At 40.2% G+C, this 25559-nt stretch overlaps 1 protein-coding gene across 13 annotated transcripts in view; it reads right to left on the minus strand.

The window, feature by feature from the left end:
• The window catches only part of TENM4 (teneurin transmembrane protein 4), a 1541819-nt gene that overhangs the window by 339685 nt on the left and 1176575 nt on the right, over positions 1-25559 (minus strand). For all 13 annotated transcript variants that reach the window (XM_031505163.2, XM_077781310.1, XM_077781309.1 and 10 more), the window contains one exon: positions 5042-5330. In XM_031505163.2, the coding sequence (XP_031361023.2) occupies positions 5042-5264 (223 nt within the window). In that variant the 5' untranslated portion in view covers positions 5265-5330. The remainder of the gene's footprint in view (positions 1-5041; positions 5331-25559) is intronic.

The following is a 25559-nucleotide window of genomic DNA, read 5'->3' on the forward strand; positions in this document are numbered from 1 at the left end:
AAGTGTTCATCCTCTATGTTCACATGTGGCACAGCAGCATCACAGGACACAGCAACATCCTACCAAAGATACCTCTCTTCTATGGTTGTGGTCTGTCGGAACTCAAAATGTCTCTCAGACATTTTTAGAGGTTCCAGGCCTTGGTCAGAAGCCTTTTAGACCCTGGTAGACTGCTGGAAACAGCAGTGATTTTGAGTTTGAGCCATGGAATGAGTTACCAACTTTGGAGGTGGAACAGGCAGTCACAAAAGGTTAGATAGTATAGTAAAAGTAGTTACAAAACAGAGGGGAAATTTTTTTTAGTATTGTACAGGAGGGTTTTAACACTTGTACAGGGGGGTTTTTACTTTGTACATGGGGGTCAGAAGTTCTAAGATGAAGGAAAGTGGGCTATTCCTGTCCTTCCTCTTTCTTCTTCCTTATCTCCATGTTCTTGGTGATGTTGGCACTCACAGATTGGTTTAGAGTAGAAAAGCACTTTGTAATATAGGTAGTAGGTATTGGGGGAAAACTGTAAACATGTAATACGTAATATATCATATAAAAGATAGCAGCAGCCCTGGGCGGGGAGAGAAGAAGAAGACAGCAGACAGAGAGGGTGTCAGGGTGTGTGTGTGTCTCTGCCTGGGCCGCTGACCAAGCAGCCGCAGCCCGAGAAGACAATCTTTTAGATAACTCACAATAAACTGCCTTGAGACCGAACAGCAAGAGGCTGTGGAGTTTTAATTTGGAATCACGGGTTGGAGGAAAAATTTCACCACCATATGAGACCCCAGAGCAAGTCTGGGGTTCTCACAGTGGTCCTGCTCACTGTGAGAATCATAGAATCATTAAGGTTTTAGGATCATCAAGTCCAAGCATCACTCAGCATCTCCAAGTCCACCACGAGAAAACGTCTCTAAGCATCTTGTCTATACATTTTTTTATAACAATTCCAGAAATGGTGATTCCTCCACTTCTGTAGGCAGCATGTTCCAATCCTTGACCACTCTTCCGATGAAGCAATTTTTCCTAATATCCAATCTCAACCTCCCCTAGTGTCACTTGAGGTCATTTCCTGTTGTCCTATTGCTTGTTACTCAGGAGAAGACACCAGTCCCCCCAGTCCCCCACCATGACAACCTCTTTTCAAACATGCCAAGATTAAAAAGTGGCTGGATTCCTGCTTCTGGAACCTGACAAAAACTCAGGGCATGTTCAATGAAATCATCAAGTTTGAAAGCAAAAACTAATGTAGAATGTGCAATACTTTAGGAAAGGCAAAAAGTAATCTTCTTGTGAGAAAAGCAAAATGAGGTGTGCAATGATCAAAAGTCCTACCAAAACCTGACAACTTCCCTACAATAGGCAATTTGAGTGAGTTCTGCTCATTGAAATCCCTGAAATTACATACTGGGGATTTAAATTTCCTTTGGCGATTTCACTTTCCCCTTGCTGGCCACTCACACCTTGACTCACATTTAGCTATTCATTCTGAGAGAGTCACAGCAGAGGTTATTTGGCTGCAAATAGATGCAATTGTTTAGCTGACTAAAAATATGACCTGAAAAGTGACTCTTGACTCCATGTCTAGTTACCTGCAGAGCTTCAAAATCAGACTGAATTGATGTGAATAAGGCTTCAAATATTAGCATACTTTGAAAAGTTCCACAAAGAGGCTGGGGAGAGCAATTTTAATCCACATTTATTTATTAATGCATGCATTTATTTTTCAACCCTGAATATCTTGAAAAGATTTTGGCCACCCATGAGTGCCTTTAGCTGCACAGTGCATTTATACAGCTCAATGAACCCCTGCTTCTGTTATGCTATGCCTTGGATGGATTAAGGAAATGAGCAGTTTGCAGCTCAGGCATATTTCAACAAGATAAATCTGAATGCATGATCTCCAGTAAATTTCAGGCACAAACCTTTCTTTGAAAACTGAAGTTCATAACTACTCATTATTGAAATCTGTTTATCAAGTCTGGATCTCAAGGTTGTATCCAAAGCTGAATTACCATTTTCTCCCTTTTCAAGATCCCACAATTTTGTGTTTTTTCTCACATTTCTATTTGTTGATGTCAAATATCATGTGGTAGAAAATGTGTATCCAACAGAAATAGTTTTCTATTTTTCCAGAGTATGGTTTCACACTTCTGGAAACAGCCTAGTTTGTCCTTGAACCCTGATGACTAGGGAAGGTCTCTCATATTACAGCACACATGCATCAGATGACAGGTGATCAAAAGTAGATGCTATTTTACTATATTTTTTCATTCAGTTGAATTTATAGCTCACAGTGAACAAAGAGGAGATATCTGAATGCAAGGTGAATAGTGGGACTGGACCACATTTTTGTATATACCTCAGAGAAGGAACAGTTTGATAGCAGGACAAAATTCTGGTTCAGCTGGTTACAGATCTGCAGCTGACAACATTCCAACTGTATAAAGGATTCATGAACTTCACACCTTTTTAATTGACCAAACAAGATTAAAGCTTTCAGACAGAGTGGACAGAAAAGGTTGCTTGGGGCTCACACCTCTGTTCGACCCTTGCTTGGGAAGCACAACACAAACTTGTGGCAAAGTAATGCATTTAACATGATTACAAAGTGGTTTGAGGAATTGTCCTCTACATTTTCATGGCATGAGGAAGCAAATAAACCCGACCTAAGTTATAAATGCTAGGAAGCAGTATCTCCCCAGAGGCCTTGCTCTTCTCTTCTAGTTTTGACTTACATGGTTTTCTAAACCATTCCTTGTGGAGTACTGAAAAATATCTTTTGGTTTTCTTTGCGTGTTTGAGTCACTGATGGCAAGTTCCACCATTGCCTGAAAGAAGCCACACTCAGCACCAACAGGCACATCAATGTGCAGCATGACCGATGTTCTCCAGTAACAGCAGCTCATAAATTATGAAAAATGACTGCTACAATTAACTGAAAATCAAATTTATTTGCAATAAACAGCAGCAGATGCATTGATTTTCATATTCTATGCTCACTGTTGCCTTTTAAGCTGGAAGAACTCAAGTCAATAAAAGGAGGATAATAAATATCCAAGACTTTTTAATTCAGATCTGGTCTATTTTCTCCTGTGCTGACTTGCACATTTGCTGACACTCACTCTAGCTAAAACCATTTAAATGCTGACTTGTTTATTTACTGAATTTATTTGGTCAATTTGAAATGTTTCCCTCCTCTGCCTTCCAAACCAATGCAGGAGAGAAATTCACTTTGCCTTGTTGATGTCAAGCAGGCTAATAAGGCTTGGTTTCAGCTGGCCTGAAGCCAAGAAGCATCACAAAGAGAGGTCCATTCCTGGCTTACTGCCAGTGGAAAATGTGGCACAGAAAGTCTGGGATAATTGTTAACACTCTTCAGGCCAGTTTTGGGACCCTCAGGATAAACTGGGAGAAAGCTTTAAGTTGATCCATTTGTGAGAGTTATATCAGAAACAGAACTAGTGCCCTGACATGGTTAATCTTAACTTTTCAATGAATTTCAGTTACTTTGACCAGTCATTTTTACTCAGTAACTTCAAAATTTTCCTAGGGAAGCATGAGCTTGTGTATAGAAAATTTACACTCCCTGTCAACAGGCTGGATTTTCAAGGAAGGTAATCTTTTGTGGGCTTCTTAGGAGAAGTCCATAGATCTGCATGGCCTCATGGACCTCCAAGTTGAAAACCGCTGACCTGGACTAATTCACATCTATCCTGCATGGTGAATATATTGTATGAAGTAAGCAAATGCAATGACCTAAAAAGTTTCCTTTTCTTTATAATGTCATACATTCCTTAGAGGGGATGAAGTACTTCTGAGTTGCTAGGAGGGAAAGTGCTTTCATGATGTCACAGTGTTACTTATATTAACTATTGGCCCTTTTGTTGATTATTGCCTGTTGCAGCTATTCTGAAACCCAAACACCAAAGCCATATGCATGAAGATACTTCAGCAAATAATTTTACTTGTGTGTGCCTTGAAGAAGAGTCTTGCACCAAAACCACAAGTGCATGATTTTTGAGGAGAAATCAAGCAGCTCCCAAGTTTAATGAGTGTAATAATATGCATTTATTTTGGGGAATCAGATTCTCTAAATTGCAGAGGATGTGCTCAGAGTACTCTGCATTGGTAATTTATGTCCACTTTCTGGAATGCTGCCTACTCTACTTGACTCACTTTGCCATTTTACGCTTTTCTTGATGGACTTCTAAAAACAATTTATGTGAAGTCCTGGTTGGAATCTGAACTACAGCTCTATAGAAAAATGAAGATGAGTCTTATAGTAGGAGATAGAAATCTACCTCATACAGGCAGTAACAACAGTGAAAATTCTAACTGCACTGACTTCAGGGTATCTGGAATCTCTGTTAGATCTGTGGAGTCCGTTGTGACTCCTGAAACTCCATATCTTCACAGATACTGGGACTCAGATTCACTAAATGTGCTCCTGTAAATCCTCAAATGGTTCCTTACTCTAATACTGGAGCATGTCCCCAAGGCAAACCTAAAGCCTACAGGCCAAGAGGGTTCATCCCATCTGAACTTCAGTTGCCTCCTTTCTTCCAGAATTCCTGGATTTTGCTGTATACCAGATGGACAGTGTGGACAGTGACACTCTCCCCTTGTTGCCTTCTGCCTCAGCATCCTCATTGACTTCATTCATGACAGAGCAGGCATGTGGCAGAGTGAAAGGTCTCCTGAGCAGGCAGGAACTTTCCATGCCATGTCAGTACCATACAGCATGTGCACAGGGGGTTCTAGTCTCATGGTGGGAAGTGGCAAAGTCCTGCTGCAGACAGAAAGACTAAGATATAGAAAATGTGTCTTAGTAAATGCTAATGAACATGGGATATGGGTATGCCACTTAAGGACACTGGGCTGCACATAGTGTCTTGTGCAATACAATGAAGATGATCTCTGCTGCTCTATTTAAATCTCTCTTTTGCATCTTGCTTTTGCCCTCAGTCTTTCAAAGGTAGCCTCCCACCCAGCTCTGTCTCTCAGCTGATTCCCTCGTGCTGTTTACAGCTGAATCTGCTGAAAAGTAACCCACCTGCCCGGCAGAATTCATCAGCCTCCTGGTGCACCATGTCTTTGACCCGATTGCTGTAGGTCAGCCTGGAGTCTTGATCATAAGCCTTGAGGGTCTCACTGGAGCTGTAGGACTTCTGGGGTGCCTTGCTGTCCTCACTCTCGGCTGAAGAGCTGGTGTAGCGGCGCTCAGTGTCGCGGCGCCGAGTCAGAGATCGATACGGCTTCCTTTCTTTTACATCCATGGCACCCTTGTCTGAGTATTCAACATTAAAATAATGACGTCTGTGTGGCGGTCAGATTGGAATAACCTGAAAGAGAATATTAAAAAATGTCATGCCTTTGGGCACTCAACGGCTAATTTGCCTTCTTTATACACTCTTACACTGAAGAAAAGGTATGTTACTCAATGGATTGCAGAAAAACCCTCTTAGAACAATTACCAATAAAAAGAAAGTCTCAATTATGTGTGACTCATTTAATAATTGCCACTGCTAACAGGATACATATATGCAGCAACTTGCATCTGTCTGAACTAGGCATGCACTTGGGAATTTGAAACTGATTGTGATATTGTGTGTCTTCTTTCTGTAGGAAGTGATTCAGAGACCTCAAGGAGGCATGTATTCATAAGTCACCTAATCTCTGGGAAATCAGGTAATGTTGAAATGTCTCTATCTGGGCAACTAGAGGGCTTTGGAAAAATGCTGTCCTGTGGTTTTAAAAATGTTTCCACAAATCATGAGGTTAGAATGTATGAACAAAAGACTGGGATGGTATAAGAAGGCAAGTGGAAAGGGGGAGGAAGAAAAGAAGAATAAAGAAGTGAGATGTGGATGGAAATTGCATAAAAATGTCTTCCTTTTCACAGGGCTCATCTTCACTCAAGTGGAAATATATTAGAACTTAGTCAGAGCTAAGAAAGTGTAAATAAATGATAGTGTTCTGCTTCATGTAACAACATGGCCTGGGATTTATTTCTGTGGAAAAAACAATGTACATATGCACTGCAACACAAGCACACATATCTGCACACAGAGGAAACAGATATCAGAAATAAAACGTATTAAAAGCATTTTTGTCAAAATAATTAATAAATGGTCTTTTTACTTCAAGTTTATTAAACATGACAGAAAACACAGAAAAAATAAATGCAATGACTTGCATCAAGATGGAAAAGCATGTTTTTTAATACCTAGATTTGTTTATGAGAAAAAATAATGATAAAATATACAAACCAAACATGGAAAATCTGTAATTATCAGCTGAGCTTCTCAGAAACTGAATCCTTTTGACTGCTAAAGAACAGAAGTTGATTCTCTAAATGCCACCCCAGGATACTCTTGTTTACCATCAGCATTTAAAAACAGAAAGCAAAAGGTTCAGAAAGCGCCTATTAGTTCTTGGTCTTTTTCATAGGAAATTCATATGGAAATATATGGCAAAAACTGAATCACATTCTGTTGGCATTTCTTGAAAAGCTAAGTCCTGAATGTACTAATGAAATCTTACTCGTCCATGACTCAGATCCTAGCCTTGCTTCAGATGCTGTGTCCTGGATTTCAGAGAACCATAGAATCCTAGAATGGTTTGGTTTGAAAGGAACCTTGAAGATCACCTTGTTCCAACCCCCTGCCATGGACAGAGACATCTTCCACCAGACCAGGTTGCTCAAAGCTCCATCCAAGCTGGCCTCGAACACTCCCAGGGATGGGGCAGCCACAGCTTCTCTGGGCACCCTGTGCCAGTGCCTCACCACCCTCACAGGGAAGAATTTCTTCCTAATACCTAATCTACACCTGCCCTCACACAGCTATGGTGCAGTAGTTGAGGATGGGATGTGCTGTGAACTTTGTAGGTCAGCTTAAAGGGATGTGGTGTAACATAGTATTTGTGGGTTTTAAAACTGAGAATTTTAAAGGAAGGATGTGTGAAGGATGGAAGTCTCCTAGCAGAGGTTCTGATAACCTACAAATCAAAATAGTAATACTGAAGCCTGAAGACAACATTTTATTATTAATTTCTTTCTTGAAAAGCTGTCTGGCACAAGCACAACTAAAAGAATACTGGAGTTGAAGAGAGGCTGCAGGAGGAAGCAAGAATGACAGGAAGACCATGCGGTAAACTGGCAGCTGGGCAAAGAAGAAGCAGAGTTACACTCTTAGGACTCTTGTGGGGTTAAACCATGACACACTCCTATTTCTGCAATTCTGATTGTGCTAAAACTGCTAAAGGGTTTTGTCCCTTTAACCTCCAAAACCAACTTTGTAATGACTCCCAATTCCAACACCTTGTATGGCTTCAGTAGCATTCTTCCTGGGAATTACTACACTAATATAACAAAAACAAACAAACAAACAAACAAACAACAATGAAACCACTCAAAAAACCTCCAAACAAATAAAATCCATTGTCTCTAGTCTATTCCAGACCACGTTCATACATTCTGTTTGCCAGCAAAATGCATAGAAACTAGTTAACACTTAGGGAGGAAGACCGGAAAGGAGTGTCTTTAACGAGTTTTAACGAAGTCATCCACAATGATTTGAGCACCACTTAGACTTCAAACATGTTTTTAAACCCACCAAACTCATTGACTTAAATTCATTCAGGTAAATGCAATACAGTGAATGCAAATGGGATTACTCACCAGCCAAAACTGACATAGTAAATGTATTGCAGAGTAAAGGTACAAAACTAAGGCCTGAATCTGAATGTAGAAGCAATAGTGAAAGAGATTGCATTGTGCTATAGAAAAATAGCACATGTGAGAGATCTACCAAATATTTCTAGATTTTTTTTTTTTTTTGCATTGAATCAAACATATTGGTGCTTTCACGCTGGAAAGAAATAAAAGAAATAAAGCATCTGTTTGCCTTTCAGTGCACTGTCATCTCCCCTTTTTTTTTAAAAAAAGCTTTTTTTGGCTTGAAAAATTGTGACTTTTTACACTTGTTATTGAATCCTCTTGTCTCCTTTATAGCATCTTTGTTTGAAAACCTTAGAAGGAGCAGGTTTGTTATACTTTTGAATATAACACCTTAAAACAGGCTTCTTCACAAAAGCCCAGTATTGAGAGCCGCTATAATGAACACTGAAATTGTGGTTTATTGTTATAGGAGATGAAGACAGCAGACTGTGAGTGAGAAGTGGTTACTCTCTAAGAAAGAAATGAGGAAAGGTGGCTTCTGTCTGCTCCCAAGCATTGTAGCAATTCCTACCTAGGGCTGGTCATTTAAAAACCCTCTAGAAGGAAAGTAACATGTGCCAAGGAAACCTTTTTGCACTGCTAGAGCCACAAGGTACAAACAGGGTCTGCAATTACCATTAGTAACCTTGCAACTTAGGAAATGACAAAAAAACATGAGGAAATTGACTGAATTCCCACCAGATGAAGGGTTTTCTTTTTGTAAGGAAAGGTGTTGAAAAACTGAAAATTCTCCTACAGTTCATCAAAAATAGCCCTGTAAATTTGCACCATCCATATGCACATTCCTCTGTCACAGTGTTTCTATTCCCAACTCATTCATGTTTTTATAAATTTAACTCTTCTCAGCTTTTTATTTCTCTCTCCCTCACAACTTGGGTTGACTCTCCAAATAGAAAGGTTACCTCCATAAAATATAATGAAGATTTTTTAAAAGCTATTTTTAAAGACTGAACTGTTGCATTTACCTGACTTAAGTAAGTTTCCAGCACTTCTGCATGGACATGCATTTCTTGTCATCTCAGTTTTATGGCCCAGTTCCCAGATGTTTAGATACCTTACTTTCAACAGAGTTGTGTTGTCAGAGAGTTTGCCACATAGCTTTTCTGTGGTAGATTATTATTTTTTTATCTGCTACTCCTTGTGTGTAGATTTTACTTCTGCTACAATTTCATCAGTGCCACCAACACCTCACATTTTTCCTGATTTCTCTGGCACATGACAAACACAAAGAATCACGCTTGTCTCAGTTACATACTCAACCACCAGTTTCTTTCCGTCTTTAGCTCATGATTGCTCCTCATAATTTAAAAAGCTTCCATAAACTTGCTGGACTGGATGTAGAAGAACAGGCATTCTAATACAGACCTTTCCATCTCTGTGTTCATTTTCCCTCCATAAAAGCACAAAACCTTCCTGCTCTGAATCATTTATATATGGAAAGGATTTTCTTGGCCTATAATGCAGTGTTTGTAGTTCTGTATGTTTCTTTCATAATACTGCTGTCTGCATAACATATAAAATTTCACCTTTTTTTCCTTTCTAAAATTTTTACATTAAGGCCAATTAGCTCCAATAGCCATTCCTATTTTTAGCAGCCCCTCTGTGTATGGGTGTCTGATCCCAGCTGGACCACAAACTGATCCAGAGTACAGCTCACAACAGAAGCATCCTTCTCTCTTTACTTATTCTACTCAGAACAATCCCACTGACCCTAGAAAGAGTTACTTAGAAGTAAAAGCCTGTAAAATCAGATTACTTGATATAGTTATATTTTTCAGAAGGGTGGGACTCTTCTCACATCCCTGCATATATGTCAGGGAACGGAGCACAAAAATCAGCTTTTTGGGTCTGGTGCAGTAGTGCAGCAAACATTATGCTTATTTGAAGCACTTTTTATTTTGCTTTTGCTTTAGTTGTCTCCCAAATAATCCTTTTTATGATGTTTTATCCTTTCTATCTCTCCTCCTCATTCTCAGTTCTGTTGGTTTTTGTTGCTCTTTGGAGCTTTGATTAACCACACCGGCTTTGTGCTGCAGAATTGCACTCAATGAATGGCAAGGGGTATGATTTATTTTCTGAGTCACTGCTCAAAAGAGAAACTTGCATCAATCAAAAACCAGACAAGGGAGAGTGACACCACAAAGCGATATGCTGGGAGGCGCTTAAAGCAAAAAGGACAGGTGGCTATTGATAGCTGACTTACATTGCAGGTCACTAATCACAGAGATTAGCAGCAAGGTGATAGACAGCACCTGTTCTGGGAAGCAGCATGTCATATCATCCAATTTTCTGTCAAAATGTGAGGGTTTAAACAGTACAGATAGCTTTATGTACTTCCCATATAGTTATGGCAACAGGGTGATGAGAAAGCTGGAAGAATGAAATATCTTGTCTGCAAGAAAACATGAGCATGAGCTCTGGTGGGTTGATTTCACCTCCACCTTTGTACTGAAGGAAGCAAAAGGCCTACTTTTCACTTTTCATGTGCTTTCCTCTGCAGAACTGCCTATGCAGAAATGGCATTATTTTACTTGGTAGGGCATGCTTTTTGTCTTCTTGAACTTGATCTCATTTCACTGCTTAGGGCAATATTTTCCCCTGTTTTTTATTGCTGCTGCTCCTTGTAGAATGAGTACTGCCATAGGATGCTGAGCAGCAAGCTTAATTTTATATTCCCTCCTTTGGGCTCCACAAATCAAATCATTAACTAAGACCTAAAGCTGGTAAGTAGTGAGCAAGTATCCTTTCTTTCACTTTATAGAGGAAAGAGATGAGCCATGGGAAGTAAAAGTGAATTGCTTAAGGTGGTACAAGAAGAAAACAACCTAACTGAGGGCAGCAACTTGATCTCCAAGGCTGAGTCTGATACTGAGCCCTGGATTTTTTTGAGAACCAAGTCACATAAGCATAGTAGAATAATTAATGTGGCCAATGCATGCCCAAAATCTTTGTTGTAAAATAGTAGCATGAACCTCAGGTATTATTAACAAGATTTCTGTCATGTTCAATATTGTCCTTCAGTCGGAAGGACTTTGGAGCATGGAAAATCTGACCTATGAAATCCCATGGTGAGTGATGAAAACCCCACTCAGAGTCAAAAGGGAGACAGATTTTCACCTTGTGTATTAATCTTCTCAAAGACCTCAACAGATACTGGGGGCAAGCCAGCAATGTTATTTGGGAAATTAGCTCTAGCTCAGGATCCTAAGCTACAACCAAAGAAGTTGTGAGTTCAGATGAATAAATGACTTTGTGTCTGTGGTTATTAATATTAATGATTATTAATATGATTATTAATATCCTACAGCAAATTAAGTCATCACCTGGTATTTTACATCATATTTGAAAGAAGTCAGTCCACTGTGACAGTCCTACCACTTCCATGAGGATGTAAATGCCTTGTTCAAGTATTCTTATTGCGATTTCATAGGCTCGTGGAAAGGCTTGGGTTGGAGGGAACTTTAAAGATCATCTAGTTCCAACCTCACTGCCACAGGTAGGGATGCTGTGTACTAGTTCACATTGTTTAGAGCTCCATCCAACCTGACCTTGAAAAAACCTGGCCTTCTTTACACAAAATACTGAACCTGAGAAATCTTATTTGGTCATTTTTATTTGTCAAAAATTGTCTAAGATATTGCCTCCCACTGTACCTCATCTAAAGCACAAACCTGGCATAAAAGTAGTGGTGAGTATTCTTTCTGATGCATTTAGCGAATACTTCGGCATGTACTCAAGGGTTATTCAAATCAAATTTGTATTGCATGGTGATCAGAGTCAGCAATGATCTGATCTTAGCAAATACACTACTGTGGCTTAAACAGTGTGATGCCATTTACCATGTTTCTGGGAGATTCTTCTATAACATAAAGGATTCCTGTGTTTTTTATTAAACCTTAAACTTCAGATTTATATCAGAGGTTCAGATCCCATGAGTTCTTCATAGGAAATAAATTAAGCTATAGGTATAAAATCCTCTCACATTTTTGGCAAAGACTTAGGAAAGGAGCAGGCACAAGAGAGGAGAATGAAGAGTCGAATTAATACTGCTTGGCTTCAATCCAGTACTCAAAGAAAGTAACAAAACCTCCCTTTTCTGGTCTCAACCACTAAGTCTTTCTTCTACTGGTAAGAGACTTGCTAGACAGTTGGTAATGGCTTGTCCTAAAGATTGGTTTGTGACCTCTTAATGAATAAATCTAAAACTGCATTAAGCTGGAGGCCCAGGAAAGTTTGAAACAGTAGTGGTGGGAAAACATGGAGGAGGCTGGGATGCAATTATCTCAATTATTTCTCGTTTGCAACTCCCTAAGTCTTCTGTCATGGGCTGGAACATTTAACCTGTGCTACTGAAAGATTTTAAGGCCTGAAGTTAAAAATTCTTTTGAATAATTTTTGACAAGTATAAGCAGTCTGCACTTGCAGCCATCAGAACCCTACTCTGGCTTATGCCAAAATGGAAATTACTTTGGAAAAAATCTCATACTGAAATTCTCATCATGAGTCCATTAGGCATTCTTGGATGAAGTGGTTTTCTTCAGAACCCTAATTTAATAGAGTGTGTGAATAATGGCATTTAAATACCAAATGCCAAAAGATGCAGCCTGAACATGGCTTTTATGGTCAGCCTACAAATTTTTCCTGTCTTTGTCAGACTCAATGTTTGGGTGTAGGATGTGCCACACATCCAAAACCCATGTAAAACCATCACATTTATCAGCAAATCTCAAGATTGACAAAGGGAAAATCTTAAGAGTGACACAAAATGTTGGTAGTCACTGAAAGTATTCCCATTCTTTCTCCATCACTCACATTTTGCTAATTTGGGCTCTTACCTGGGATACAGGAAGTTAAAATTTATGTCCTTCATCTGAATCAGGATGAAGTTTTGAATATGTCTCAAGCCTTCTAGGTGAAAGCCCTTGGCATAGCCTTTCTCAATCTGTTTGGGAGAAATTTTCCTTTTTCTTCCAGAAAAGAAAAACATAGCCTGGGGTTTGGTTTTCGTTAGTTTGTTTTTAATTAAAAAGAAAAAAAAAATTATATTTTCTAGTCATAGAACTGTAGAAAGGATTCAATGACACCAAGTGAAATGTCTTTGTGTTGGAAGGGACCTTAAAGATCACCTACTTTTAATGCCCTACCATGGACATCCTTTCACTAGATCAGATTACACAAAACCTTTTCCAACCTGTCTGTGAACACTTCCAGGGATGGGGCACTTACAGTTTTCCTGGGCACCCTGTGCCAGTGTCTCATCTCTTAGACAGTAAGAAAAGGCTGGTACAGAACTCACTCAGGGTGTTAAGCCTTATCCCCACTCCTGGGTAAGCTTTGTGTCTAATTCTCAGTGTTCTGTTGTGGCCTACAGGAAACATTTGTAATTAAATTGTGACTCAAATGAAAGTGTAGCAACAATTCCAAGATAATTCCCATGCACACCTTGTGCCATTCAATCTCTTTATTCCATAATTAGGTAAGTGAATTCCCGTGCTTAGATACACTAGCTCTGTATCCCTACTTCTCTGTCAATAAACTGAACAAGGAAACTATCCATCTTTATTATCCCTGTATGGACTAGATGCAGTCAATTTGGAAGAGAAGAAGGGGACAGTAGTTGTGAATGTTGATTTAGGAATCAAAGTTGATCTTTACCCTCTATCCACTTCAGCAAATTTCTCTGCAGGACCACTGGATGTGACAGTCTCTCATGAATCTGTCCCATGAGAGTTTGCCTAACCCCATTTGACTCTTAAACACTTTCGGCCTTCACAACATCCTGTGTGCAGTGCCCCAGGGTGACTGTGTGTGGTGTGGAGTACTTTTGTCATTTGAAGACACTGTCTTTTTCATGGGAATATTGATGAGCCTTCAGGCTTTTCCATAAGAAAAGAGGCCTTGAACTCATACCCACTTTCAGATGTATCTTTTTACTATTAAACATTATTTCTGAAAAGAGCTGAATGGAGGCTGGGACTCTTAGCAAAGAAAGCATGTCTGCCTCTTCTGCCTGCAGCCATCACCCTGTATCCATATTCCTCAGTAAAGGTATCACGTGATGTGCACCTCCTGTTTGAAACAGAGTCCAGAGCATCCTCTGTTATAAACCTTTCAGGTGCAGCCTGGGGTTTGAGCAGCTCACAGGGTGACAGCTGGAATTGAAGGAGACATGTAGTATAAAACTTGCAAGATCTGAATTTTTTCTACTTTTTGTCATTGGCTTGACTGTGAAAACAATAGAAAAGTTGTTTTGGACAGCACTGGCTTTCACTACTGCCACTGAATAGCAGGGAATGCCATAGGCTCAACTGAATTTTGAGGAATATACTTAGAATTATGCTCTAAAAGTATTGCTAGGGACAGATTTATTTTGTATCTGCCTATTTATTAAGACTAATTCTATAGACACTGCAGAACAATAAGATGAAAAACTTCATGCAGCAGGGGGAAGCTCTCACCTAATCAGGCAGGACACAGAGAATAGGGAAAAAGTATTATCATCCCTCTTCTACAGGCAAAGCCAACTATCTTATCCAGTTACTTGAATTCATGTAAGTAACCCAGGAAACTCCTGCAGAATTAGTCACAAGGCCAACCTGTCCTTGTCTTACTACAGTATCACATGTAGAAATGTCCCTGCTCTTGTCACAGATGCTGTGGTACTGGGTAATCTCTCTTTGCCTTCCTTAAGCAGGGGGAGAAAGCAACCTGTTTTCTTGTTCTGATAAAATTCCCAAAAAGGGATGAACTTCAAACTAAGTTTATTAAAATAGGAATTATCTGTAAAATAAGACTGCAAGGGCTCATGAATTGATTCATTTTAGGACTTCTCTGAGATAATCAGAGTGCATTGAGAGATGCTAGGGATTGATTAATCAGTGTAACTCTTACTGTGTCCAGAGCTTCACTTTCAATAGCACAATAAGCGTAAGCAGTAGGAAGTGTATTTTTCTTAAGTAAAATGTCTATGGGGAAAAAATAGAGAGGGAAAATTAGTAAATTAGAAATAGGAATTGCTTGGGTTTGTTTTTTTTTTTTTCCTGAAACAAAGGGCCCCTTCATTAGAATAACAAGGAAGGGTATCACCTCTAGGAAGAGATTTTAAGCACCTGATTTCTGGGTTGCATCTCAGCACTGCATGTCCATATGGAGAAAAGTCTCTAGGGAGACCTTACAGCACCTTCCAGTGCCTGAAGGGGCTACACGAGAGCTAGAGAGGGTAATTTGACAAGGGCATGGAGTGATAGGACAGGGAGGAATGACTTTGGACAGACAGACGGTAGGATTAGATTAAATAGAAGGAAGAAATTCTTCCCTGTGGGGGTGGTGAGACATGAGCACAGGTTGTCCAGAGAAGCTGTGGCTGCCCCATCCCTGGCAGTGTTCAAGGCCAGGCTGGGGCTTTGAGCAACCTGGTTTGGCAGAAGGTGTCCCTGCTCATTACATGATCTTTAAGGTCCCTTCCAGCCCAAATCCTTCATGATTCTATGATTCAATGACCTTCCAAAACAGACATCAATACACTCTTCCAGATGTACAAATGCAACTTGACTGAAAGGTGCATTAAGGAGGGATCTTAACAAGGTAATGATAACTGATACTGTAGTTCAGGTAAAAAAAATCAAATATTACATTTATTCTATTCTTGCAAAACACTGCTTTTCCACTTGCCCAAAGATACCAGAGCAACTGTAGACTTTATTTTTTTTTTTTTACACATGGAGAAAACTCAGATTACTTACTGCTTTAGCCTTCAAGGAAGTCCATTTTAATCTCTCCCATGTTACAGGCAGAACAGACCAACAGAAAGGAGGTGATCTGACCAAATAATGCAGTCAGTGGCAAAAACTACACAAACCCCAGCTCCTGTTTGCACATCAGAAGCCTGTTTACTGGAGTTCTTGGATTCTGAGCCAGTAATAATGAAACTCAATCATCTTTCAGTTGATAAAATGCTAGATAAGAGATTAAGTGGTTTATCGCAGTCTAAACTGAAAAATGAATTCTGCATTGCTGGTATTAAGATCACTAGTTTAGTGACTAAGTGATGAATCTTCTGGTTTGCCATAGGAAAACATCTTGTATTTGACTTTCTGTGGCAAAACAAAACAACTTATTAAATCTTTCTTATAAGAACAAGTTTTGATAACATTTTACAAAATTAGTTGAAAGGCTCACTCTTTTGCTGAAGAAAAGCTTTGCTGCCATGGTAAGGAATCCATCTTAAAGAACATTCAGCAAAAACACATTGTGGAATGAAAAGGAAAAAGCAAATGAAGGAGCTGAGGAGCTGAGGAGGGAAGAAACCAATTGAAGATATAAATGTCTCTTCTTAGTCATACCTTTAATGACTAGCTAGACCAATGATTAGAAGTAATTGAACTAGCTCTCAGTCAACAAAAGATGCAAGTAGATTGCAAAACAGAGTGGGATCACATTACTTTGCACTAAACCAGGAGTAATTAGTGTTTGAGCAGTGCTTAAAAAGCAGAAAGTGCTATATAAATGTTAATTATTACTATTTGTTTCAAATAGATGCAACAAACATAATCTTTTATATGCCTTAGGAAGTAAAATACAATAAAGCAAAACTCACTATCAGCCTCCATCATTTGGCTGAGACCTATCAGATCACACTTGAGAAAACACATGGAGCCTTATTCAGTGGCTGTCTCTGAATCCTGAGTGTTTCATGTGAAGTCATAGGTGATTCTCTATCTGTGGAAAGCCTATATTCTCAGAAATTATAAAAAAACAACAAAGCCCACCCAAAGCATGAAGGTGGCCAGCTCCACCCATGTCAGAAGAATAGAGAACTTAAGAGACGGAGACCATGGGTTTCAGTAGCAAGTAAACCTAAACTGTTTCATGGCTCAAAATCTTCATTTTGGGCCATGCAAGAGTTGCTGAGATGAAGAGATAGTTATGTCTACTGCTGAGAAACAAGAGCAAGACTCTGGGGAATGATACCAGTTTCTCTTATGCCCTGCTGTACCACTAATTTATAGTGTGATCCTGGACAAGGCATTTAACCTTTTGGGCCCATTTTATGAGAAACAGATATAACCATTCTCCAGCTGTTTCACAGCCAAGTGAAAGGTCTTTTCTTGATGCTTTTAAGCATGTCATTTCAATAAATAATTTATGAGACATATCACTATTAAGAAGATGTCTGAGAGAGTCTAGGAGTCTAACAAGAAACTTATGAGGTGAGATCATACAGTTTCAGGATGGATTCTGGGCTATAACATGCTAATGATTTGCAAAGATTATTAGGTTCGTTGGAATCATGAACATAAAAGAACCCTAAAGTAAAATGCTTATCTACTTTTTTGCAATAAATTTTCTACCAATTTCCTTCCTACCTTGGCAAACCCTTGCAGAGAAGAATGATAAATAGCAGAGGTCCAACCACTTTGTAAGTTTTAAAAATCGCAAGGGATAATTCAATTACAAAAAGTAATTTGTATGAAAGAAATATTTTGCCAGGATATGAGCTAATAAAACCCTATATTTAAGCTCACGATTTCCAAGGCAGTATACAAATGTTAATTTATTAGCAATTATGTCTGTATAGGAAGCAGTACAGATGGAGACAGAGGAGACAGCAACATCCTCAGTCACACGCTCCTGAAGCCAAATGTCTCATTGTACATATCATTGCCCAAGTGAAGCTGGATCAATGATTGCATCTGTTGCATGCAGAAATCTGCAGGAAATCCAATTGCCAAGAATCCTTTAAACATAAGTTTGTTTTCACCAAAGTGCAGGCTCCTGGGTTTGAAAATGTCAACGTCAGTAGAGGAATGGTTCCCTGTTTCAATGTTTCTGATGACAAACCCTACTTGAGATGCTCCCTCCTGCTAGAGCTCAGCCACCCTGCTGCTTCCTGCCTCCCTGGGGATACTGATGCAGCTGTTCAGAAAACCACACCATAAGCAGATCAGGGAAATTATCTGGAAAGTAAAAGAAAAAGAGCCCTTATCTGCCAAATCCTTACCTTTTTATTTTTGTAGTCTACCCCAGCTTTATTCCAGTGAGATTAATATCAATCTGGTTTTATAGGGGCATTTCACAATTAAATGCAAGTCTCAGTCAAGAGGAAATACAACAGGGTGGGAAGGAAAACAGATTGAGATACTCTTTACTATCATCTAAGTTGGCAGATGGAGCTGTTTCCACTTTAGGTCATGCATGCAATAACTTGCCTGACCTAAAAATCTGTATTTCTAACCAGTTTTCAAGCAATAGAACTGGGGGCTTCTAATAACCACTCTAGAACATCTTTTCCAGCACTAGACCCTACCATCCATGGGCAGATGTACATTTTATGACTCTGAGAGAGTCTTGCTTCATTCCTTGACAAGAGAGCTGCTGCTGCTTCATGGAAGCTGCCTTGCCATGCTGAAACCCCACGGGGTTTCAGGGGTTTCCATGTCCACAGCTCATCTATTCCTCCTCCTTGCTTACAGAGCAAAGTTTCTCTGCCCTTAATTGGAATTTCTGTTGAGACTATTCTCTCTGCCATATCTTTACCACACTGTTTTCAAAAAGAGTTGAAAACTGATGTAAGCAAACCAATTAAATGCAGCCAACATATTTTTCCTCCCTTCACTTCCTTGTTTTTCTTTCCTTTTTTTCCTTTTTTTTTACCTTTCCTTTTATTTCAGTAGCAATGGTTGGTATCCCATATAGGAAAAATGGATTAAAAAAAACACCCACCTTTCTTATGACTTTTTAGCTTTTTTCTTTGGAAATCATGCGGTGTATAAGCTATATCCTAAGGTATTCCACAAATCACTAGTTTTCCCCTGCATTTCTGACCAATGAGGAGTGAATCTGTTGTGTCATCTCCTGACTGGCACTGAGTTTTACACCACCATGGCTTTTCTGAACTATGCATCTGATACAAAGTCCTTTAAATTACATAGAAGTATTTTCCATTCATTTCACTCGGGGAATAAAATGGGGCTTTATAAGCTCCAGCTCTCTGTTCAAAACCTTTTAATGTTCACTTTTATGGTATGGGCTGCACTGCATCATATTTCAGTCTCCAAAAGTGTCAGTGCTGAGGACAAAAAGGAATGAAATTAAGAAACTGGAGTCTTTTGAAAATCTCCTTCTCAGGGTGAGCCAAAATGAAACTATGAAGAAACATATAAGAGAGCACATTGGCAATTTTTTCAGATGCAACCTGTGACCTTGGGAGCTGCTGATTTGCTCCCATGGACCCTTGAGGGGGCCTGGGTTTGATGGAGCAGGTTTTTCTCCAAAATTAGGCTCTTTTCTGACATAATAAGTGTAGTGCCTTTTATGATTAAGGCATTTAAATTTTTTCTTTCTATAATTATACGTAGCTGGGGTCTGGAGCAATCCAGCCTTCAAGCTGTCAATAAACACGTTTAGTGGCGAGTTGGGTCATTAGGCTTACAAACAGGTTGAACCTAAACACTGGGGGTTTTAAGCTGATTTCTTGGGTAGGTAAAGAGATATTTATATTTTCATTTAGTTTGAGTGATACCAGCACCTGCCACTTGCTCTAAACAGAGCAGTTAACCCATAACTCCCTCTGTCAACTCCTGTTGATGAAAAGCAAAGCAGATAAATTAATGGCTCCCCTGAGAGGAGAGAACTGAGAAGGCTCATGTAAACAAACACCTCACAAAATACAACTGTATTAATGGGAATGGAAATGAAAGAGAAAATGCCTCTCCCCATCATTAATAGGCATAGCAGGCTGGAGGCAAAACACTCACAATGAAGCTAAAAGTGTGGAACACACACCAGGCTCTTTGGGGCTCACTCAGTGGCCATTAGTGCAGATGGAAATATTTCAGTCCTGCTGACACCAGTGGTAGCTTTTCTGGAGCATCTGACTTTGTAAATGTGACCCTTGCCCCACTATGCTGGCATGGACACAGGGTCCTGCTGCTGGGAGTTGCACCCTGCAAACAGTAATTAAAAGTGAAAACAGGTGAAAAACGTGAGTCTTTTAAAAATCTGGTTTGCTCGTAGGGAAATATAGAGGATGATCCATGCTCCTTGGCTTTTTACCCAACCTGAGGGTGGGCTCAGTATCTTCAGCTGTTCTGTCTCAAATGTGCTGGGGGCATGGTGCTGTGACATAAACTGAAGAACATTCAACTACTTCCCCTGTGAAGGGATAATGTTAGGACACTTAGATATCATAGAATCGTTTGGGCTGGAAGGGACCTTAAGATTATCTAGTTCCAGCCCGCCTGCCATGGGCAGGGACACATTCCACTGGAAGATGATGGGGATGACAATCTTAAAAAAAAGCCAAATGTGCAGGTCAGTTGATTGGACTCTAGTCAGGGGATAAATCTAATTAAGAGATTTTTTTTCCTCCCATCTCTATGACCTTCCTCTCTCAAATATGTTTTTCCCCTTTTCCCTGTAATGGGAAATTGGATTTTAGCTTCTTTTCCTGTAACTGCTTTGGAGTAGTCCTGGGTACTGCAAGGCTTGTGCACCTCACAGTCCTCCAAGGCAGAGGAATGTTTGCACAGACAAAAAAATTAAAGCAAAGACCTCTTCTCTATCTCACCCTGGCTGGTCATTTTTACCCACGCACGTCTCCTTCCTTGAGATAATACTAGCATCTGTGTGACTTTCATCTGGCATGAAATGCTTGCAGAAATAAAAATAAATCAAAAGTGGGGTTTTTTTTGCAGACCAGAGATCCAGGGATCCAATCTGGTTCCCACTGCTGCATGGTGGGACTGGGTGTAGGGCAGCCAGAATATGCTGCTGGCCAAAGCTACAGTCTAAGGAAGGATTTATAAAAGACAGTAATGCTGTGCTTAGGGCAAAGGCAGGCCCCATGTCTGGGTCATCCTGCTGTCCTGTTCAATACAGCAATATAACTCCAGTCTGCTCTACATACCCAGAGGTTACATGATCTGGACAGAGGGTATGAAGATTTTTGCCAGACTGGAGGATTGCCTTTTTGCCTCCCTCACACCTCAGCTAGTCCTGGAATGGGGAGGAGAAATCCATAGCTGAACTTTCACAGCCAAGCTGAGCTTCTGTTAGGCTACAAATTGTAATTTGCCAAAGGATGTGTGTAAGGCAGAATGAGTACAGTATCAAAGCAACGAGCTGCAAGTGGAATTCTTATTCACATGTGTTTTAACTCCTACTCTGGCATTGCTTATTGCCTGTGTGTTGGCTTGGACTAAATCCAGGGAGTCAGACAATGTTCAGTGCGTAATTATATGCTTAATGGAAACAAGCAGAGGTCCCATGGCCTGGATTTGGAGAGGACTGTTTCTTAAGTAGTTGCCTCTGAAGGAGAGCTGGGAAGGAATGTGCCAAAGCCACATGCAGAAGGGACAATGGAAGAGCATCATCCATAGAAGGAGCATGTGGTCCAGGGGCTATGCTCTGGAGCCAACTCTTACATCAGTCAGTGCCTTCTTTGGCACTTTCTCAGATGATAAATCAAGAGCAAGAAGTTGCACCAAGTGGTCATTGTGGCCTGCTGAGGAGCAGGTAGCTGCAGCTCTGGAAGCACATGATATTATCAATGCCAAAAACACAGTCCAGGGATGTGACAAGAGGTGATGTGGCTGTACTTGTGGTGACATGGAGTATTTCTCTTCCAGACTGGTTTTCCACATCAACATTTCTTCTAGAGGTTAATGGTCTTATAAGGGCAGCAGCAATAAATAAATGTGCCTAACCTGGAGCCTCATTAGTGTAAAGCCTGGCATTACATACCTATTTATTAACTTTGCATAAACTGGGTTGACACGAGGATGGAAGCATTCCACCTTCCATTTCACTGTCTCTGCTGTGACAAGGGCAGGAGAGCAGCTGGGCTTGAGCATATTTTAAGCTCCTGATTTTATGCTGCTGTGCAGAGCTGCTCTCAACATGAGGGCTCGGCATAAATGTACAGGGAAGGGGCGATAGGATCACAGACAGACACCGTCAAGATCCTGGCCCAAGGCAAACATGCCTGTGGCTTTCTTACTTCATGCTTTTCAGCTCAAATTAGCTTATCTGTGTCAGAGAGGGCAGCTGTTCCATGGGGGGAGGAGGAGGGAAGGTGTAGATCACATATCTGACTCCAGAATTGTAAAAAATAAGTAAATTCAGTGGGAAAGGGGCAGAGATAATGGCTGAGATCCCTACCTTGAGCCCATCACTTTCTCCCATAGGACTTCAGGAAGAGAAATACTCACAGGGAAAATGCTTAAGCAGTGTATTAATTATGTCAATATTATTAACAGGCCTCTCTCTGTCCCTTCCTTAGCTGACACCTCCCACCCTTTTTATGCTCTGTGTTTATTATTAACTGGTATAAGAACTATAGCAGATTTACAGTTGGCCTAGGGTTTTATATAGGCTAAGGTTGAAATTAAACCATTTCACAAAGACATAAGAAATGGTCTCAGTAATTTTTAAGTTTGGAAACAAATGCATATAAACTTAAACCCCTTCCCCTCTCCCCAAACCCTCAAGCAAACAAACAAGCAGACAGCAACAAAAGCTCTAAATGGCTTTGATGGTTACATTTATTGCTAAACAGAAATGCTAGTAATGTATTGGTCCTCAATCAGACTTTTCACCAATCTAATCTGGGAACTCAGCTCAACTGAAATCCAAAACACAAATGAGGTATCTATAGTAGTAAATTAATTATTTCATTACAGTAAATAACTTTGTGGGACCAATCCCTGGAACTGAGGTCAAATGGCATGGAGAAACCTGTACCTATATAAAAAACTTTCCTTAGGTCCAAAACAGGTTGATATAGTCTGTATTTTGGGACTGGTTTCTGCCTTAGTTGTGCTCAGAAATTGTATACTCAGGTCAAAACCTTGCTAGAAACCTCTATTAATTGTGGTTTAGCTGCTATTCAACAATATAAACAATAACTCCTTGGTATTGTTTCATTTACTAGCATAAGCAGAGCCCAAACTGCCTCTTGTCAAACTGTAAGGAAATAGGTACTTCCATATTTACTGTAGTTTTCAGATCCATTTGTAAAAGAAAACATTCTTCTTCTTCTTATGGTTATGAGTTAATTATGCAAGCCCTAAAATAAGTGTGATATCCTGTTCTTAAACCCAGTCTAACATTGCCTTATGTGCATTCCAGAGCCTGAAAGAGCTGCGTGTTGGTAGTCTCACAGCTGGCAGGTGCAATGTAACAATAATTGAGACCTTAGGTTTATTTTTTTTAAGGAAAACCCTGCTCCTTCCCCTTCCTCCCAAGATTGTTGAGCAGTGTAATTTTTCTCAGCATTCAGTTTGATTTTCTTTCTTCCTCTCTCTTTTTTTTAAATTTAAGAGGGGGAAAAAAAAAAAAAGTTAAGTGAAGCTGATCTTTCATTAGAAACCCATTGATGGAGAAGATATCATTTAGAACGGGTTGTCTGGGAGTGAAGGCAACATCAGCCAGAAAGGAGATGCTGCCAACTTGCCCTCCTGACTTGAATCTCTGATTTTGAGCTATTACATGAAGCTGTGCAAATCACCAAACAATGTGAACAATAATGAAGGTGTGTTTAAGAAAGAAAGATGCCATTTGCAGGGGGATTACTGGACATGAATGGTCTCTCTCCCAGCTCTTGGCAAAGAACGAATTGCCACTGCATTGTCGTCAAATCAAATATTCCTACAGAACCCCTAGGGATTGTTTTGCAATTTTGTTAATATTTTAAAAGCATCCCTTGATCTCTCCCTTGCCTGCCTGCAGCTATGATTTCATTTTGCTCTGAAACAGATGTCTTCTCTCTCTCTCTCTCTCTCTCTCTCCCTTGTCCCCTCTCTCCCTTCAAGTGTTCACCTTATTAAAGTACATTACGAACAATTGATTTTGAAGCCCATGAGCACATGGAATTCAGCAGGATTCAGACCACTTTAATCCTGCCATATTTGGAGAACTGGCCTTTTTGCCAACACTGGTCAGACATGAGTCTTCTCAGAAAAAAACCAAGAAAATACAAACAAGGAAACAAAAGCTTTCTCTTAGAGCCACAGGACAGGCATGCAGAGCCATGACTGTTCAGAGCACCTTGGTGGCCTCATTCAGAAATCCTGCCTCCAAGATGAATTCCCAACATTACCTTAAAATTACCTACAAATTACACATTACATGAGGGACAAACACTTTTAGAAGGTTTTGCTGAGCTAGGAAAAGGGGTAATTGTTTTACACTAAAAGGGGGTCAATTCAGACTACATTTATGTAAGAAGTCTTTTGAAATGAGGGTTGTGAGACACTGGCACAGACTGCCCAGAGTGGTGGCAAATGCCCCATTCCTGAAAACATTAAACAGGTTGGATGGGGCTCTGACCAACCTGATCAAGTTTAAGATGTCTGTGATCTTGTTAGGGGGGTTGGACCAAATGGCCTTTAAAAGATCCCTTCCAACCTAAACCACTCTATGCGTCAATGATTTTTTCAATGAAAACTGGAGTGGCATAGCAGCAAATGAATCAAAGCCTGGGCTCTTTGTACATTTTTCTGTGAAAGAAGACTTATCAGAGTCCTAAGCAGACCAAGGCTACCTACCCTAGCAGCATTTATGTTGCTGTTTATCTTCAGGATGGTTGATATAGAGGTGGAGTCTCCCTGAAGGCCAGGGCTGTGACTTTGCTTGACATATGCAAATTTCCATCCATCACATGAATTAATTATGAGTCACAAGATGATAGAAAGTGTGGCCAAGGCAGGTCAAATGCCCTGGCCCTGGCTGAAGCACAGGCAGCTAAGTCATACTATTCATAGCACTGACCCACACTCCTGCCTATCCATCATGACAAAAAGGACAGGCTTGTTTTCTGGTTGAGCCCTTTCTACTGATTTCCACTTGTTTTCAATAATTCTGTGATTCTCAGATGTGGATATCACACCAAGGTAAACAGGAAGGTAGAATAATTAAAGGACTTACCACTCATTAGTGGTAAGAGGTTTACTTGTTGAGTTGTCCGTGGGATGAATAAAATGATATTACTCATTAAAAACAGCTATGAAATGACCACAGATAGTGTGTCATAAAGCAGAACTTCAGTTGTAGCTGGAGAAGCAGAGGTATAGAGGAAGAAAATAGAGGGACATACCCATGTGGTGAAACAGTGGATGCCTCAGCTGACAGCAGAACCAGGGACTGAACAGAGATCTTCTGTTTCTGTCCAGACCTAAGTCTGCAAGCCTAAGTCTTGCAGTTAGGCCAATTTCAACTTTGAAAGCATGTTTATGCTTTTCTGTCCCTGCAGAGTAAGCATTATACACCGCAGAGCAAGTTTTCGTCCCAAATTAACAGCTGAAATTCCTCTTTTCCTCCCTTGCCTTGGCTTGGCTTTTTTCCTTCCTAGTTAAGTGCATTCAAATATGCAGATGCTTCAATGAACTCAGGAGTGGATATTTCAGTGGTGACTTCATGTGCACCTAAATTCATCTAGTAAGCAATGTTCTTTAACTGTATTTTAAATAAAACAGAGCTGGATTGTCAGACATTTCTTTTCATATATATTGCTGATCAGGTCTCATGTAGACTCAAGACAAAAACTGTCAGACATATCTTTTACTTCTCTAGAAGGACACCAGTTTGATGGCAGAGGACTGGCCAACTTTCTGCAGCCAGAAGCAGCCTGTTTCACAGAGTGACGTAGCTGCTGCTATTTCAGATCCGATCAGCTTGAAAGACCATCCAAAGAGAAACCTTGTCTCAGAGAGGCACCTGCACATGGTGACTGGGTTGTGGGGATTTTTTAGGTGTGGTCCTGTTTCATGGCTCTCCTGGGTTGGACATTGCTGGTCCCAGGACAATGACTGGTCCTGCCTGCAAGGCTCAA

This window comes from Lonchura striata, chromosome 2, assembly GCF_046129695.1.
Source record: "Lonchura striata isolate bLonStr1 chromosome 2, bLonStr1.mat, whole genome shotgun sequence".
NCBI lineage: Eukaryota > Metazoa > Chordata > Aves > Passeriformes > Estrildidae > Lonchura > Lonchura striata.